Source organism: Macrotis lagotis, chromosome 6 (genome assembly GCF_037893015.1).
Source record: "Macrotis lagotis isolate mMagLag1 chromosome 6, bilby.v1.9.chrom.fasta, whole genome shotgun sequence".
Taxonomy (NCBI): domain Eukaryota; kingdom Metazoa; phylum Chordata; class Mammalia; order Peramelemorphia; family Peramelidae; genus Macrotis; species Macrotis lagotis.
The window spans coordinates 990,468-1,008,956 of record NC_133663.1 but is presented as its reverse complement, the minus strand read 5'-3'; the positions used below and the strand labels follow the sequence as shown (position 1 = coordinate 1,008,956).

The window sequence follows — 18,489 nt, the reverse complement described above, 5'->3', positions numbered from 1 at the left end:
CCTCTTGAGCTGCTCTCCTCCCCCTTTGAACATGTTATGCAGAAGCTGGAGGAATAAAGTGAAGCTAAGAAAGGAAACTAAAAATTGATGAGGTGAGCCAAGGAGAAATCAAAGTGAGCAATGGGCTCCCCTCCTCATCTCAGAGGGACCTGAGGGACCTCTCCTTTCTCCTTCTTCACTCAGGACTGACCCAGGGAAGCTTTCTGCCTCCCATGTCTGCCACAGAAGACCCAGCTTCAGACGATCTCTGATAAGGATATCTATTCTGGGTAAATCTCCCAGTAGGGAGAAATAAAGATTTGTACTCATCTATTTAGGAAAGCCACAGGTCCTGAGGCCCTCATTTTTATAGATCTGGGTTACACAATCAATTGTGCTTTTAAGTTTGGAAGCTTCCAGGCTCTGAAACAAAAGATGTAGCTCAATGAAGACCATGTGGAAGACAAAGCAAAGGCAGCTTTTATGTGAACTAGCTAGTTCAGTCAACCAGCCAATACTCCTGGGGTGTGTGCTGTTTGTCTTTCCGTCTATTTGACTGGTTATCTGGCTTTCCGTTTCTCTCTCTCTCTCTCTCTCTCTCTCTCTCTCTCTCTCTCACTCACTCACACACACACACACACACAGATACACACTCTGCCTCTCTACCTGTTCCTCTTTCTGTCTGTTATCTATCCATCTACCAATCTATCTATTTATCCATCATCCCTCCATCCCTCCATCCATCTATCTCCTTTGCTAGTCTGGTGTATCTCCTGCTCTAGAGGCCAGGCTGCATTGCAGACAACTTTTTCCCTCTCATAGCTTTGAAACCCTGAGTTCAAGAGCTGAATGAGCCTCAATCTCTCCAGGGTGTCTTAGCATACTCCCTCCCCCAGAGAGCCAGAGAAGTCTGCCGTTATAAGAATGGCATTTGCCTTTGGCAGGCACACCTCTCATCCCTCATCCTTTTTAGGGACGTGAGGAATGAAAGGGACAGAGACCCTTTAGTTGTTCCACCCATCTGACTCTCCTTTCTTTGTAGACAGGGAAAAGTCTGGGGTTTCCCATGGACCTGCATCCTCATTTTTACCCCATTGGGTAACACCATTGGGATGTTGCCCAAGACTCTAACTGCTCCTTTGGCTATTATAATGGTGGCTGGGATCAAAGGGCTTATTTTTTTCTGTGGATTGTCACCTGATGGAGGAATTCAGGCAAAAATGCTGGAGACATGCCAGTCAGCCACTAAGTTCACTATCTCACCCTGGACCAAAGTCCTCTCTGGCCTGAGATGTGTCCTTTCCCCCAGCAGAAGGGTAGCTCCTCCAGGAGAGGCAGGGTCTGTCTTTGGACTCACTACTTTTCCAGTCACTGAATCTGCCCAGTGTGAGCCCCTGGCTTTCTGCCCTTGGAAAAAGCCCAACTTTCTCTTTGGGGAGCCTGACTAACTTTCTCATCTCAGCCAAGACTGAGACTAGTGGCAGAGAGAGCAATTGCATCCTGAGGCATCTCAGTCTCATTTCAGGGACTAGGGCTCCTGGACAGAGAGAAAAATGTCCTGAGCCCTCTGGCATCCAAGGCCAGGATCTGGATCCTAGAGGGGCTTCCTCAAGACTGGGGTAGGTCTGGGTCTTGGATTGTTCCCTCTTATGTGGCAGACTAGAAAACTGTCAGATGCCTCTCTTTAAAATCAGGTTATTTAGAGGAAATGAAATCCATGGTTACCAAGAAAAGCAGTTAGGTGGAAATCCCTTTCACCAAATGTTTGTCCCATCCAAGTTCTCAGACCCCCAGAAATGCCTCCCTGACCCCTTTTGGGGGGTATCTACAGAGCTGGGAGCACTCTCTGACCTCTGAGAACATCCTCTGAGGGAATGTGAGACCTGAACGTGGCAAGGCAGGTCCAGGTCTAGGATTCTGTCAGGGGATGACCCCCCTCCCCCCCAGGGAGGCTAGGCCTCTGAGAAACAGAAACAAATCTGGGCCTGAACACCTGCAGTGTACTGGGAGCCAGGCATTGTCCTAAGAGTTGGGGTTACTAAGAAAGGGAAAAGCAGTCCCTGCCCTTAAGGTACTTACACTCTAATGAGGGAAAACCATGTAGAGAGCTATGTGAACAAAGTCATGGAGGGGAGTGTAACAGCAGGGGGTGGGGAAAGGCCTCCTGGCCTGGGTAAGATCTTGGTAAGCCAACAGAGACCCCAGGGAGCCATTGGGAAGAGGAGATTAAGTTGATAATGGCCCCTGCTTAGGCATGGTCAGGAGAGAGTGGGAGGGGTTCCTGACCTTCAGGAGGTCAGTCCCTGAGCAAGGGCTCCTAGAAAGTGGGGCTCTGGGTCACCTCAGGTCTAGTGTCCAATCAAGAGTGGTCATGAGAGGGTCTGGCCAATGGGAGTGGGAGGGGTCAAAGATAGACAGAGGATTCAGAAGAGAGGTGGGCAGAGGACCTGAAGCCAGAGAATGCTGCTCTTCAAAGCAGGGAGAGGAGGCAGAGGGCACTGGGCCCTGTTGACATCACCAGTCAGGATGCAGCAAGGGCCTCCCCACACTTGGAGCCTGGCAGAGATGTCTGGGTCATCTAGGTAATTTACCACAGCACTGGTGTCCTTGGCCATCCCTGTCTTTCACCACAAGACCATTAGAACTGCAAGATCTGGGTCACCACCAGCCAATGGACCTTGGGCCTCTCTTGTGGAGCAGGCTCTTTCCCAAGGTTCCTCTGGTCATGCTGAGGAAGGGGGTCCCCAAATTCTGCAGCACACACTAGGACCAACCCATGACCATGGAGGGCCCACAACAAACCGTTACCTGGTTGATAGCAAAACGCATCTGGAAGCCCTTGGTTTTGTGGGAACAAAGAAATGGAAATAGCAGATGCCCACTGAGTGGGAGCCCCCACCACGAAGAAAGAGGGTGGCACCATGGAGAGCACTTCATATACTCACATAGGCACATGGAGTCCCACAGATGGGAGAATGGATAGACACTCACGCTCACAGAGGTCCCACACTCATTCACACCCAACCAGAGTCCCAGACAAACCCAGAAGCCCCCCAGAACATCCTCAGTCACAATCACAGGCGCACGCTCAGAAACACACCGTGTGTTTTCAGACTTTTCCCAAGAGACCGCACCGATTCCCCCTCCTCCCCAATTTAGAACTGTTCTCTGGTAAGGGGGGGGGGACGAGTGTGTCCCGGGGCGCGGGCCAGGCTGAAGCAGCCCCTGGACCCTCAGGCCCTCCGCGTGCTCCCCCCCACACACCGCACCCGCATCTGACCTGCCAATCAGTTTGCCCCCCACCATCTACGCTTTGATCCCGCCCTTGGACCCGCGTCTCAGCCTCGGACCCACCCTCTCCTGCTCAGCTCCGCCCTGCTGCCAATCCCCACAGATGACAGGGAGGGAGACTGAGGCTCTAGAGCGTGACAAACGTCTGAGGGCCATTCTCCCGGCCCGGGGCGCCTTCCGGGGACGGGGAGCTCACCACCGACCTCTCGGCTTGATTAGTACCCTCTCTCGCCCAGTGCAGAGGCCCGCCACTTGCCCTTTTCCGGATCGGCAAACTGAGGCTCCGAGAGTCTGGGGACGTGCCTAAATCAGGGCTTGCCCTCCCTTCTCCCTGCGCTGCCTCAGTTTCCCCCTCCACTCCACGGCGGCGCGGGAGGCTGCCGCTGAGACGTGGGCAGCTCGTTCGGACTGGGTCCGGGCTGGGCACCGACGTCTGCTGGCGCCCGGGTTGGAACCCAGCCAGGTCTCCCGGGAGACGCGTTCCTGGCTGCCAAGGGAACCCAAGTGTTTGCAGCTCGCAGTCTTGGTGTGGCCGAGGTCCGGGAGCAGCTCTCGACGGGGCGCTCTCCAGTGCGCGGGGCTGAGGCTTCGGGGGGCTCTGCTGAGGCAACCAGATAAGGCTGCGGGGGTACGCCTGAGTGGGGAGGGCCGTTGGGGCGCCCGAGTAAGGCTGCGGGGGCAGCTTTGCTGGGGAAAGAGGATAAGGCTATTGGGGTAAGCGGGTAAGTCTGGGGGGAGGGCCATTGGGGCGCCGGGGCCAGGCTGCGCCGAGGGGGGCGACTCTACTCAGGTAGAGGCATAAGGGTGCGGTGAGGGAGGAGGCTCTCTGCTGGGGTAACAGGATAAGGCTGCGGGGGCTTCAATGGGCCACCCGGGTAAGGCTGCAGGAGGGCTCTGCTCCCCACTTCCTAGGCTCCTGGAAACAGGGCTGCTGCTAGTGGCTCTGGGACCCAGAGGGCTTGGCTCCAACCCTCCCTGAGCTGAGCGCTGAGCCCCAGTCTCTCTCTCTCTCTCTCTCTCTCTCTCTCTCTCTCTCTCTCTCTCTCTCCCCCCCCCTTCCTCTCCCCCTCTTTCTCCTTGGCCTTCCCTCCTCCTTCCCCCCTTTCCTCCTCATCCCTTCACCTATCCGTTTCCTCCTTCCCTATTCCTTCCTTCCCTTTGCCCCGTTATGGATTAGGAAGATGCCTACTAAAGCCATCCGAATCCAGCCTTGCCACATCTCCCGAAAGGCAGAGCTAAGTTAGAGGAACGCTGGGTGGGGGGTGCAGTAGGCAACTAGCCAGATAGGGTGGGCCTAGCCTCTGGACTGCAGCCTAGCCTCTGGACTCCAGCCTAGCCTCTGGACTGCAGCCCACCTGTTTCTCTTCAGGATTCTGGGCAGGCTCATTGTCATAGTCAGTGTCCTGAACAAATATGGCCCCCCAGCATGAACATGTTTCCTTTAACATGTCTTCTGTGGTTGCGACATCCATCAGCCACTCAACAAACATTAAGAAGCCCCATGGAGCTTGTAGCACCCTCTGACCCTCATCTTCTGCTCAAATGAACACTTGTGTCCTGGTCACGTGTCCTCACGGGATTGGCACTGCCCCACCTGGTCTGCTGAGCTCCTCTGCATGCTCCTGCGGCCACTTCTTTATTCTGTACTTACCAGCTGATTTCAGACCAATGCAGAAACATTTTAGCATCCCTCATCCAGCTGTGATGGGGAACTCGCTACCTATCTTTAGGACATTATAGCAGTTCAAGTCAAAGCTAATCACTGAAATTCCCCCTTTATTCTCTATTCATATTTACCCCCCTTAGGCCTGACCCATTCCCCACTTCTTCTGGCCATGAGGAAACCTTTTGGGGTTCAAAATGTGCCCCCCATTCACAATAGCTCTCCCTCCTTGATCCCACTGAAGAGGAGATGAGTTTGCCCCATCCATGGGTCCTGATTCTTGCTGGATTGTAAAATAGAGCAAGGCTAGAGCCCCAGGGCCCTTGACTGGAGACCTTTCTTCAGGCTTTCATTAACCTAGGAGTTGCCAGACCATGGGACCCAGCCACCTTTTTCCATTTTGACCCCAAGCCTGATGTAAGTTTAGGGGAGGTGTGTGCAGTCAGGGTCTGGCCCATCCTCTGGAAAGCAACACTTCTTCTGGGGGCAGAGCACTGATCTGGGGGGGGAGAGGGTCCAAAAGTGAGAAAGGAACTCATGAGGGCTCCAGGGCACAGGAATAAAGCCATGCCTCTCCTATATATAGTGTATTAAATGTGTCCACGAGGGAGGGGCCTGCAAAGCCACTCTCAGGACTCAGAGGAGGAATGCTCTTTTCTGACGGAGGGAATCTGGGAGGGCTTCACAGAGGAGGCCTGCACAGAGGAGGCCATGCTGGGAGTTCATTTGTGCTGAGTCTCCCAGGGAGCCTAGGATTTCAGTCTCAGAGATGGGGGCAGGGCAGGATCCCAAGCAGAGGCAGCAAAGTCCCGACATTCCCGCGTGGTGGTGGTGAGTAGTGGAGTGTGTTCGGCGGCTAGGGAACCAGCCAGGCTGTGGTTGGAAGGACCAGGGCAGAGGAAAGGCGCTCAGGGCAGGCTCGTGGAAGCCCTGGGCAGGGGCCTGGGCAATGAACCGCCGGCTAGCCCTGGGGGGCTAGGCGGGGAGATGGGCTGACTGGCTGCCTCCGGGCTGCTCTTCCCCAGGACCTAGGAGAGTGACCATGGCCAAACTGATCCAAGTCCCTCCCAAATTCCTGCTGCCGGAATGGCACACTGCCAACAAGAACCAGTACAACAGTGCCGAATCGCAGCTCTCCAAGTCTGAGCGCCTGGTAGCGGAGAGCCAGAGGCTGGTGGACGAGATCAACAAGACTACGCAGAGGACGCAGAGCGCTGGCAACCAGAAGATCGGTGAGGGGTCAGCCGGTGGGGAGAGGGGCCCTGCCCATGCCCTTTGTAGATTGGGGGGCATCCCTAACGTCCCACCCTGCTGAGACTGTCTGAGGTGATGGGGTGGGGGGAGGGGCAGGGATCCATAGGGTTGGAGCACTCCTGAAAGCCAAGGATGTTGGGAGTCCAGAGATTGTGGAGATGGATGGTTGGGGAAGAGACGTTTGTGGAGAGCCAAAGGAGTAGAGAATGGGAGCCTGGGGAAGGTTGCAAGATGTGAACCGTGTCTCTCAGCAATGGATCTGCCCCAAGGTGAGAGGAAGGCTTGGCAGCACATTGAGGTTCATTTGGCAAACTTGGAGGGCCTGCTTGTACACTGTCATGAGTGGCTGTGGGGATCCAAGATGGCTCTTGAGCAGAACCTTCAGGCAGATTAGATACAGTCAATGTGGAAGGGAGAGAGTGTCAGCCAGATGCACAGTCACTGGGGATGATGTCAGTTTCTGCAGTTGTAAAATGACAAGATTTTGTAGAAGAGACTTTGGGGCTTTATTCTCCCCCCCCCATTTTTACCATTAATCTGCTGAGCTTTTCATCTCCCAACTCTGACAATCTATTGCATGTGCTACTCTAGGGAGGCACCAGAAGTCATTTGCTCTCTTTGGTCCTTTCATCAGTCAATCACCAAAATTGGTTAGTTATTCCTTTGGTTCCTGGCTGCACCACAATCAGATCTAGGGACCCAAAGCTTCAAGAGAAGCCAGGCTTGCCCTCAGAGAGCTGACATTCTATCACGATAAGCGCCAAATTCCACTGGGGAGTGAGCCTTGGCAGGGGTTCAAGTTGACCTTGAAAGGGCCATGAGGTCCCCACAAAGGCTTGAGGTTGAGGAGAGAGGATCACAGAAGAAAGGCAACCTGCAGAAGGAGGAGATGGTCTGTGATTAGCCCTTGACAGGATTCATTTCAGCTGGGTCCATTTAGGGGGAGGGAGGGCATGCCAGGAGTGGGGAATGCTCTGGAGATGGGGAAGCATGGAGAATAGTGGTTCAGTGGGAGCATGAGTATGAGAAGGAGTCTGAAAAAAGTCTGAGCCAGGTTGGGGCTGGGAGGGGCTTGAAAGTCAGATTGGTTTCTCTCCTGTTGGCAGCGGGGAATGCTATTACAGAACTTCTGTAGAGATACTGTAGTGAATTGGGACCTGGAGACAGGCCCTTTACAGTCTGCTCCTTGCTGCTGTCCAAGTTTAGACATATCATCTGAGAAAGTGCAGGCCAGAACCTGAGAATCAACTTCAAAGGGCGAAGTCGTCTTAGAGGTTTCCCTGTTTCAGAAGTCAAAGAGATGTGTTTTTGCTCCCACACTTTTTAGCATGATGCTTTCAGCCATTTTATAAAATTTCTTCACTGAGGATGAACAGGCCATTAAGGTCAGCCACTGCACTGATGGTAAAGTCTTCAACTTGAAAAGGCTACAAGCCAAGACCAAAGTGGAGGGAGGGCTGGTGCATGATCTTCCTTTTGCAGATGATGGTGCCCTCAGTGCAGCCTCTGAAACTGAGATGCAATAAAGTATGGATCAACTCTTTGCTGCTTGTGCTCATTTTGGCCTAACAATGAACACCAAGAAAACCCAGGGGCTCCAACAGCCAGCACCACCCCATCCATCTGTGGAACCATCAATGACAGCAATAGGGAAGTTTTGAGCACTGTGGACAAGTTCACTTCCCCTGGCAGTGTCCTTTCCAGGGTGGTACACATTGATAGTGAGGTTGACCCACACATTGCCAGAGCTAATTCAAGTGTTTGGAGCCTGTGAAAGAACATGTGGGAGAAGCGTGGTATTAGATTGACTACTGAATTGAAGATCGACAGAGCCATTGTGTTGATCTCATCGCTTTGTGCCTGTGAGACCTGGACAGGCTACCAGCGCCAGGCCAGGAAATGGAATCATCTCTATCTAAATTGTCTTAAGAAGACTCTGAAGGTCACCTGGCAAGAGAAGATCCCAGACCCTGAGGGCCTTTCTCAGCTAAACTGCCGAGCATTCCAACATGACTACAGAGCGCATAACTACGATGGGCTGGACATGTTAGAATGGCAGACATACGCTTGCCAAAAAACTATTTTAGGGAGAACTCCCACAGGCAAGCACTCAGAAGGTGGTCAGGAGAAGTGATACTGGGACCCCCCAGAGGCCTCATTGAAGAACTTTAGAATTAAATGTACAGCATGGGAGACCCTGGCACAGGATTGCCCAGCATGGCGTGCCCTCATCAGTGAGGGGGCTGCACTTTAGTAAGAAGATTTGAAGCACCACAAAGGAAACATGAGATATGCAAGCTTAAAGTCACCATGGACCATGTGTGCCCAACCTGTGGCAGAGCATTCCAAGCTCATATCGTTCTGATCAGCCACAGTCAAACACATTGTCACTTGTCTCTAACATAGTGATGTCATTTTGGTCGTCTTTGATAATGAAGGACAAGAACCAGCCAGTCCAGGCAGAAGGTGGAGGAGGCCTATTTTGTCCTCAGAAGAGCAGGAAATGTTCCTTGAAAAAACAGCTTCCCACTGGGTCCTGGTATTGGCAGTATGAAGGAAGGAGGGGGATCCATGTCACTCTCATGGGCAAGCCTGCCTTGGGAGCCCTGAGTAAGGCCGCAGTGGAGGGTAAACAGTGCTCAGCCCAGGCTTTGGTCTGGAGGAGAGATCACTCAATAATGGAGGCCCTCTCTTAGAAGAGGGCTGAGGCTTTTCAATGGACATCTGTCCAACCTCTTAGAAGAGGGCTGAGGCTTTTCAACCTGACCCAAAGGACAGAACCTGGGCCTGGGGGTGGGGAGACTGGGGGTCAGGACACAGCACGGAAGGGGCTGCATCTTATTCAGTTGAAAGCCAGATCAGGCAGGGTCTCATGTGCCTCCTGTTTACAGACACTTAAGATGCTGCCCTTGTCAGGGTGCTTCTCAGGAGATGCAGAGATACAGGCCATCAGTCATGACCATGGACCCATGGCTCAGAGAAGAGGACTCATAACAACAGCATCCCAGGTTCAAGAAAGATGGATGGGTCCTGGGCAACTGATGTGACAGAAGTGGAGGCAGCTAGAGCGCCAAGGCACGGTGTCAAGGACTGTCTTTGACCTTCATGTCCAAAGGACTGGGACACCCAACGATTGAGAGGGGAGCTAGCTTTCCTAAGATGGCCTAGTGGGGTTTGAATGGCAGTTGCTGATTTCCTGACCCTCTGTGTGTTCCCTACAGAGCAGAGAATGGATGAAGTAAAGTTCTGGAAGCAGGAATTGAGTGAGAAACTCGATCAACTTGTGAAGGAGAATGAAGTGCTGTTCACTTTCAAGACAAGATTGGAGAAGGCACTGCAGAGCTGCCAAGAGCCTCTGTACATTGCTCAGAAATGTCTGGTGTATAGGTGGGTTGGGGGTGAGAAGGGAGAAAGAGGGATGCAGGGATGGAGGGAGGGAGAGAAGAGAAGAGAGGAGAGTCAGAGAGAGAGGGAGAGAAGGATCAAGAAAGAGAGATTGAAACAGAGACAGACAGACAGAGAGAAGGATAGAGGGAGGGAATTAGAGACAGATTTAGATACAGACAGAGAGACAGAGAGAGGGAGGAGGGAGATAGAGCAGAAGAGAAGGATGGAGGGAAAGACACAGGACACAGACAGGGAGAGAGAGAGAGAGAGAGAGAGAGAGAGAGAGAGAGAGAGAGAGAGAGAGAGAGAGAGAGAGAAGGAGAAAGAGGGAGAGAAGGATCAATGGAGGGAGAAAGATAAAAGTATGGATGGAGACAGACAGGCAGAGAGGCAGAGACAGACACAGACACAGAACCTGAGGGAGATAGAGAGGTAGCAGAGTCAGATGCCCTGTGGAACCCTCCTAAGCTCTTCCAGGGTTGGGAGACCCTTGATAGGGAACTTTGGCTTAGCTTGACTGACCCCAGGGCCTCATTCATATGCCTGGGTCCTGCTTAATTTCCCTTGGCAGTCAACCTTGAGTATGCTTGGATTCTAAGCATGATACTGGATACTGGGAAGTAGTCCCTGCCTCCCCCCCCCCATGCTCATGGGGAAGACATCATATCCTCAAGAAAGTAGAGAAAATATGAGCAGACTGAACACAAGGCTGGGGTGGCTGTTCTCTTGACTCTTTGCCAGCTCTATGGCACCTACCCAGGGGTTCCTGAAGTTGGGGTAGGATGAGGGGTGAGAGGGGCAGAAGGGGTGAGAGCTGAGTCACCAAAGGCAACCAAGAGATCCAGAAATGGGGAGGGTCAGGAGTGAGGACAGAACGCTTCAGGGGAGTGGCAGAGAGGTTAGTGTTGTCAAAGAGTGCCCTGCCAGGACCTGGGCTCTTCAGTCCTGGACTGCCAGTTGCTTCCCCAGTTGAGCCTCTACCTTTCTCTTGGCCAGGGAGCAGCGAGTGGGGATTGACCTTGTACATGATGATGCAGATCGAGAATTGACCAAGGAGATGAAGGTCTTGCAGGGGGTCATCTCCCTGCTTCAGCGTACCTTGGAAGAGACCTTGGAGCAGCTCAGGTATGGGTGGGGCTCCTTGGGTCCCTCCTTGAGTCAGAGGCAGTTTTGATGTTCTGCGGGCTCATCCCAGGAGGGAAGGGGGCCACCCCCCAGATCCAAGTTTGAAGCTGAGGTTGGAGATGGGCCCTTGCCTCAGGAAGTAAATGTGTGAGGGGGAGGGAGAGGAAAGGAACCCTGCCTGTGCCATGCATGTGCCATATATATGTTGTGTGTGTGTGTGAACATGCATGTGGTTGGTTCTGGGCTTTTCTAGGTTGAACCGAGCCACTAAATACAACCTTGAGAAGGATCTGAAGGACAAATTTGTTGCTCTGTCCATCGACGACTTCTGCTCCTCACTAACCAACAACCACCCAGATATCTGCTATGTCAATAATGCTGTCAGAATCGAGCCCAAGTATGTCTGTGTGTGGGTGCTCCAAGGAGGAGGTATGGTGCTGGAGGGAGGGAGCTTAAATTTCCTTCTGGACTCATTCCTAATGCTGGCTTAGTTGAATCTGGCAGGGATGGCCGGCCACTTAGTAAGACCCAGGTAAGACCCTGGATTAATCTTCTTAGGATGCCAGTGTAGGGGGTGAACATTAGAGAGAAACTTTGGGAATGGCAGTGATGCCCTATAAGAAGCCCCTGGCTGGTAAGCTCTAGGGGTACTGCTGCCTCCTGGACCTACCTAGTACCTTCTTTCAAACAGTGGGTGCAGTCCCAGCATCTTCCTGGCATCCTACTTGAGCCCACAGGATTTTGGTGACTGTTTTGAGGGCCAGGTCTCACTGAAAGATGACCTTCTTGCCTCCCAAGGCCTCAAACTTGTCACGCTCTTCTCAGCCCCATCTGTGCCAGACAGAATGTCTGTGGCAGTCCATGATGTCCTTCATGGACATCAAGTTCAAAGGCCTGCTGTGATTCCCTCCCCTATGGGGTCTAAGTGAAAGAAATGTGATTTGTCAAAAGACCACCCTCAGCCCAAGGTCCTCAGCAGATGAGCCACCCCCCCTTTGTGGCCAGGCAGGTGAGCTAGGAGGGGAGAAGCTCTTCTGCTCCAGGACCTGGGGACATTGCCTTCAAAAACCAGATCAAAGAAAAACCTTGATCCACCAGCAAAGGGGCTTGCAAGAAAGGAGGGAGGGATACAGGCAGTGGAGTGAGATGCAGAAAGGCCTGGGGAACTAGCCCATTTGGACTTCTGGTCCAAGCTAAGGGCTTGGGAGGGACAGTCTGGGATGGCAGGGGAGGTTGACTCCTCTGAAGCCAGGCCTGAGCTCGGGTCCAGCAGGGAGGTGGATGGTGTCAAAGGTAGGCACAGGTAGGGTGAGAAGGCAGTTGCTCTGGGGCGTGCAAACAAGCTAAGCAATGTATGTATGCGTTGGGGCTCAGTTCAGCCTGGTTCGAACATGCTGCTTGTTGACTTCCCTTCCGGAAGGCCTTTCTTCTCCCCTGGGCTGCCAAAAGCCACAGAAAAAGCCAGGTCAATATTACTTGACCAGTAAGGCTCTTGTTGGACCACTGCAATTGAAATTCTGATGATGTCCAAGAAAGGAGCTGCTGAAGTGGGCCAGGGCTCATTGCCATTGCCTCTCATTGACTCAGCCCTGTTCTGGGCCTAGAGCCTCATGGAACCCTGGCACATCAGTTTGGTGAGTGAGCGAGGTCCTGCCCTCAGGGAGCTGGCAGATGATGAGGAGGAAGAGGCCAGGCCCATCCTCAGCCCTTCCATCTCCATGGGATGCACAGGGGGCTTATCCATTCCCAGTTGGAGGGCCAGATCTCCTCTGGGACCAGGTCTGGGCCTTGCCAAAAGATCCTCTATGTTCTGGCAGTGGTCTGGGCACCATGGATCAGACCATTGGACTCTGGCCTCCCCAGCAGTGACCCCATTCTACTTTCTCTTCCAGCTCTGTGAGTATTAATGACTGGGTGGATTTCTCCAACCTTAATGTGGAGAAGGCAGATAAACAGAGGAACAATACGCTGACATTGGAGGCCTTGATCGACAGAATTCTATCCCAGACAGCCAATGACCTGCGCAAACAGTTTGAGGCAGTGAACATTGCTTTTGAAAACCGGATCAAAGAAACGAAAGATGCTAAGGACAAATTGACCATGCATCTTGCCAGGGTGATACTTGGGTGGCAATGTCAGGGGAGGTGGCAGTGGGAGCTGGGGTGGGGTGGGGCTGCAGCCTGCCAAAGACCCAGTTGCTATCTGGGGAAGGGGGCTTGCCAGCCACTTTCTCCTTGGCTTTTGTTGGAAGCTGGGATGGGATCCCATCTAAGTCTGGCCAAGGTCCACTTTCCTAACTTTGAGCTGGAAGGGCCCTTGGACATTTTTTCCTTCCATCCTCATGGGCTCTTAGTGGAGGAGCAGGTCCAGAAAAGCCTGGGCATTTGTCCAAAGCCAAGTCGGCCCCTGCAATCCCTGCCCCCCCCCCCACTTCATGGCCTTAAACCTCTAAACCCATCTTGGTTTAACATGAATTTAACTCAAGAATTCCTCCTGTGCTAGAATTGAGCAACCTGGCCAGTGGTCAGCTGCACAGCCTCCTTGGCCTTTGTCCTCAGAGGTTGCCTGGCCAATGGTCAACCTTCTGCCTTCTTCCTCTAGCACCCATTCCATGGCTCAGCTGAAAACCCCTCTGAGCTCTCCAGCCCATGTGAGCCCCTGGTCCCTGAGGTTGATGCTCCCAAGTCACACCAAGAGCATACAACCAAAGCCAAGGGTATACCCCTCTCCTCTCATTTCATTTTATTGGTCCTACAATGTTGGGACCATCGCAGGGGGGAGGCCCTGGAGAAAGAGAGAAATGGGATTATGATGGTTCTGCCAGGTCCCATGGGCAGGGACTCTACTGGAGGCTTTGGAGAAAGAGCAAGTAGGCCTAGAGGGGAGACTTGGCTGAGGCTGAAAGATTGAGGAAAGTGCTGCTTACCTAAAACATGGGGTTGGGACTCTGGGGAAATGCAGCATCGTTAGAACCAAGGATCTCTTTGGTGGGTGGGAGTAGTGGAAGACAAGGTCAGAGATGGGTGGGTCAGGAGATAGGCTGTAGAGTGCTCCAAGTTGACCTATTCCTCTTGTGAGACTCATGATACCTTCTGATCCTGTCCATTTGTAGACAAGCCTGCAGAAGTGAGCATTCCAGCTAAGAGGATGAGAGGATGTGGCTTGGGAGAGGGGTTCAGAGGTCTGCTTGGACCCTGAGCCTTGGAGCTCCCCTGTCAGGAGGATGAAAGGGTGTGATGTGGGGAGAGGGGTTGATGGTCTGCTTGGACCTTGGGCCAAGGGACCATCAGGAAGATGAGGGTGGAAGGAGGAGGAGGAGCCAGAGATCTGTTTGGACCTGGCCTTTGTGGGTCCAAAGGGGAGGACCCTTTGGTCCTAGACCTACTGGTGCAGACCTTGGACAGGGCCTCATGCACTCCCTTGTCTTGGCTCAGGTCATGGATGAGATCTCCTCCCAGGAAAAAAACATTGACACTTTAAACAAAGCCCTCATTGACAAAGAAGGCCCCACAAAAATGGCCCAGACACGCCTGGAGTCGCGGAACCATCGGCCCAATGTGGAGCTGTGCCGGGATGCGGTACAGTTTCAACTGATAAAGGAGGTTAAGGAGCTTTCCAGCAACACTGGAAGGTTAGTAGCGCCCCAAGAGAGGCTATTCCTGGATTCCTGGGCATTCCTCTGTCCCCCTAGGTAAAGATCCTTGTGGAGATTTCCCCCAACTCCTATTCCTTCATCCCCTACACCTCCACTCCAAGCTCCTGGAACTTCTGGGCTCCAGAGAGCCCAGACTCTTCTTATGGTGGCCCATGCCAGACAAGAGTCTGTTTGGATGACTTCTCAATGTGCAAAGACAAAGGGATTTTGGTGGTGGTGGGAGATCTAGGTGGCACAGTGGATACAGCACTGACCTTGGAGTCAGAACAACCCAAGTTAAAGTCCAGCCTCAATACTTAATACTTACTTTGCTGTGTGACCTTGGGCAAGTCACTTAAACCTATTGCCTTGTGAAAAACAAAAAGACAAAGGGAAAGGTTCCATGGCAGCAGATTCTGAAGGATCACTGGTTTAGATCTGCCTTAGATCTGAGAATCGGGGTCTGCATTAACTTTGGCACTGCTGTGGGGTTAGAGATTCTGGGTCAGTTGTCTGGAGGGCACTCGGTGTGAGCCCCAGCACCATTTCTGATGGCTCTCCCTCTCTCAGACTCAAGGACGCATTGACTCAAGCAGACATTGAGTTGAAAGGATTGAGTCGCTTGCAGCTGGCTCTGCAGGAGGAGATCCAGGTGAAGGAGAACACTCTCTACATCGACGATGTCCTCTGCATGCAGATGAGGAAAAGCATCCTCCATAGCAACTTCTGAGCCCTGCAGCCTGGGATCTGGGCCTGGGGCCCCTACCCCAACTAATTTTCATGATAGATTTCAGATTTTCATTAAACTCAGTAGCCATAGGCCCAGGCCTTGCAGCATATGTGCTTTGGGAGTAAGACAAGTCCTGGGGTTCATCAGTGTCCCCCAGGGTCCAGCATGAAACTCTGGGTGCACATGGACACTGGTCAGACTTGGGGGCTCCTCAGTCAGAGATAGACAAGAGTCAACTCTGATCCAGAAACCATTAGCTTTGGTGCTGGGCCCCAGGGGGAGGGTTGGGCTTTCTTGGGGATGATTCTGACATAGGCTGCAGGTGCGACCTCTCTCCCAGGGCCCCACAGGGTGTATGCGATGACATTGAACTGGAGCTCTTTCCAGGGCTTTTGGATTTAATTAGGCAGAAGATTGGGTGGGGCCACCAAGAGTGGCCAAGCTTGGCCCTTGTATGCACAACCTTGGGAATGCTTGGCCATTGTGTCCAGAAGAGGGACTGCTGGCCTTGGTCACCCGATCATATCATGTAAGCCTGTTGTTCTGGAAAGAACCTTGGGACCCACAAGGTGGCTTAGGCAGGACCTGCCCCTGAAGGATTCTCTTGGAGGGGACTGCCAAAGCCAGGGCAGGTGCGCCACTTGGGAAGGGAGCCGGACCCAGCATCTAAATGGGTCCTTCTGGAAAGAAATTAGTCCCTCAAATGGTTCAGTATTGAGACTTCTCCCCAGTCACAGGCTATTTACCAGAGATTTTCTCTGAGAATCTCTGGATTTGACCTGTGACTAGGTGGTCCCAACAAAAAAAAGGACCCTCAGTTCCAGCAAACAAAATGGAGACCTCTGATCTAGGGCTGAACTGAGTGGTTACTAGGAACCCCACTGTCTTGTGCAAATTCATTTGGGGAGGGTTCTCTGCTCCAAGGGAGGGATCCCAGGTTTCCAATGGGAGGATAGGTACCACCCAAGTCCTGGGCAGGTGGTCTATCACAGGTCCCTGGGATAATCTACCACCATCATGTGCAGTTGGACTGTGGGGAGAGGGTGACTTGATTCTCATTATGGTGAGTCCGATGACCCATATTTCATGCCCAGAAGAGGAGGTGGGCAGGAAGAGGTAAGTCTCAGCCAGGAGAGAAGTGGCATGGTGGGTGAGAGCCAGTCAGTATACAGATGGCAGCTCAGGGCTGGGCCCTGTAGAGCCAAATTAGTGGTTTGGAAGAGGAGCACATCTTTCTAGATATGGGCACCCTGCCAGTCAAAGCCTTGCTCAGCCCACCCTAGTGAAGAGTTCTGCTATTCCATCCTCAGAATTTAGGTAGTCAAAAAAGGAAAGAACTGGTGGCCCAGGTGGCATCCAGAGATAACTTCCCTCAGGTGAAGCAAGTCCTCCAGTCTTATACTTGGGGGGTCATCAAGACTAGATCTTTCCTGACCCCACAGAGGTCCCACAATCCACAGTACCAGTTAAGGGCCAAGTTTGGCTTTGCTCCCATGCCCACTTGGCAAAGATGTCCTGGAACTTCTGCCAGTCACGGCTCTTTCCTGGCTGCTGGCTTGTGTCTCAGCAGTTCTCAACTCAGCCTAGGAATTCAATCATGGCTTGGCCATCACCTCCCATTATTGTAGTCCCTGAGGTTGCTTGTCTAATTAGACCAGTATACATAAGGCTCCCCAGGTGTGTGGGTGGGGTTCACCCTGAGGGAACAGAGTTCACCTGTGTTCCTGACCCTCCTGTCTTTTGTATTCTCATAAAGACCCAGTCCAATCCTCCAAAGCTATTAAACTCGCATGCCTTTTTTAAAAAAGAATTTATTTTGAGTTTTATAATTTTTCCCCTATTCTTGCTTCCCTCCCCCCACCCCCACAGAAAGCAATTTGTCAGTCTTTACATCATTTCCATGGTATACATTGATCCAAATTAAGTGTGATGAGAGAGAAATCATATCCTTAAGGAAGAAACAAAGTATAAGAGATAAGATCAGACAATAAGATATCAGATTTTTCTCCCTAAATTTAAGGTAATAGTCCTTGGTCTTTGTTCAAACTCCTCAGTTCTTTCTCTGGATACAGATGGCATTCTCCATCACAGATACCCCCAAGTTGTGCCTGATTGTTGCACTGATGGAGTAAGTCCATCAAGGTTGATCATCACCCCTATGTTGCTGTTAGGGTGTACAATGTTCTGCTGGTTCTGTTCATCTCAGTCAGCATCAGTTCATGCAAATCCCTCCAGGCTTCCCTGAATTCCCATCCCTCCTGGTTTCTAATAGAACAATAGTGTTCCATAATGTATATATACCACAATTTGCCCCAATTGATGGACATTCACTCAATTTCCAATTCTTTGCCACCACAAACAGGGCTGCTATGAATATATTAGTGATGTTTTTACCCTTTTTCATCATCTCTTCAGGGTATAGACCCAGTAGTGGTATTGCTGGATCAAAGGGCACACACATTTTTGTTGCTCTTTGGGTGTAGTTCCAGACTGCTCTCCAGAAAGGTTGGATGAGTTCACATCTGCATGCCTTTTGTCTCAGTGATTTAAGTCTGTATCCCAAAGGGCACTGTAAACTTTCAGGCTTTGGTCAAGAATTCATATGGCCCTAATTGTAGTATGTGGTGGAAGTTGCAGGTCAAAGTCCATTTTCCACCATGCTGCTTTCCAGATTTTCCAGTATTTCTGGTCATCTGTTCTTCAAACTGGGTTTATTTTTTAAAAAATCGTTTTTGTTAAAGGCTCATTGACCTCCATTCCTTTAGTTAATAGTCCAATCTAGAATGACACTGGGGATTTCTGGAAATGAAGTTACCTGATCTAGAGCTTGGAAAGACTTTTGCCATTTTTCTTGAAGACAACACCACTCCACCAGAAACAGAGATTCAGTGTCTAAAGTGCCTGGCATTCTGCCAGCTAGGTGCCAGGGATGAAAAGACAAACCAAAAATCTGTCCCTGCCCCCAGGGAGCTTACATGCTAACAAGGGAAAGAGCACATCCATAGGAAATGAAATCTAAAATCATGCCTGGAGGGAGGGCCCTAGTCACTGGGGAGGGAAGAAGAAGGCAGGCTTTCTAGAAGAGGTAGGACCCAAGCAAGTGTTAGACATAGACAATGGCAGTAAAGGTGGGGGTATTTCAGTATGAAGAAGAACCTGTGACAAAGTGTGGTGATGGGAATTAGCATAGTGTGTACCAATGAGGAAGCCGGACCACAGAGCATGAGAAAGTGATGGACAATTGACCTGGAAGGTTAGGTGTGTAGTTGAAAGGCCTTTAATGGCAACAGAGAACCTGGGAGCCAAGAAGCAGGAAATCTGAGGACAGGAAGGGACCTTGGAAGCTTCTGGGCTAACCGACCATGTTCTTGGGGAATTTCTAAACTACTATATCCAATGGTGATCAGCCAGGCTCTGCTCCTGTCC

The 18,489-nt window shown here is 51.8% G+C and overlaps 1 protein-coding gene across 2 annotated transcripts; it reads left to right on the top strand.

Annotated features, from left to right (window-relative positions):
- The first annotated feature begins 3,809 nt into the window (after positions 1 to 3,809).
- On the top strand, positions 3,810 to 15,159 carry TEKT1 (tektin 1). 2 transcript variants are annotated; one of them, XM_074190514.1, is made up of 8 exons: positions 3,810 to 3,898; positions 5,959 to 6,165; positions 9,409 to 9,574; positions 10,571 to 10,699; positions 10,953 to 11,096; positions 12,592 to 12,814; positions 14,134 to 14,330; positions 14,904 to 15,159. In XM_074190514.1, the coding sequence occupies exons 2-8, from the start codon at positions 5,976 to 5,978 to the stop codon at positions 15,061 to 15,063; spliced, it is 1,209 nt and encodes a 402-aa protein (XP_074046615.1). In that variant the 5' UTR covers positions 3,810 to 3,898; positions 5,959 to 5,975; the 3' UTR covers positions 15,064 to 15,159. The 2 variants fall into 2 exon arrangements, with proteins under 2 accessions (XP_074046615.1, XP_074046616.1); XM_074190515.1 differs by lacking the exon at positions 3,810 to 3,898 and adding an exon at positions 4,118 to 4,126.
- The last annotated feature ends 3,330 nt before the right edge of the window (positions 15,160 to 18,489 follow it).

Excerpts from the sequence above, each read along its gene's own strand:
- TEKT1 (XM_074190514.1), top strand. The coding sequence starts at position 5,976 with ATGGCCAAACTGATCCAAGTCCCTCCCAAATTCCTGCTGCCGGAATGG. Across the intron at positions 10,700-10,952 it reads GAGACCTTGGAGCAGCTCAG|GTTGAACCGAGCCACTAAAT; the intron begins GTATGGGTGGGG and ends GGGCTTTTCTAG. Across the intron at positions 11,097-12,591 it reads GCTGTCAGAATCGAGCCCAA|CTCTGTGAGTATTAATGACT; the intron begins GTATGTCTGTGT and ends TTTCTCTTCCAG.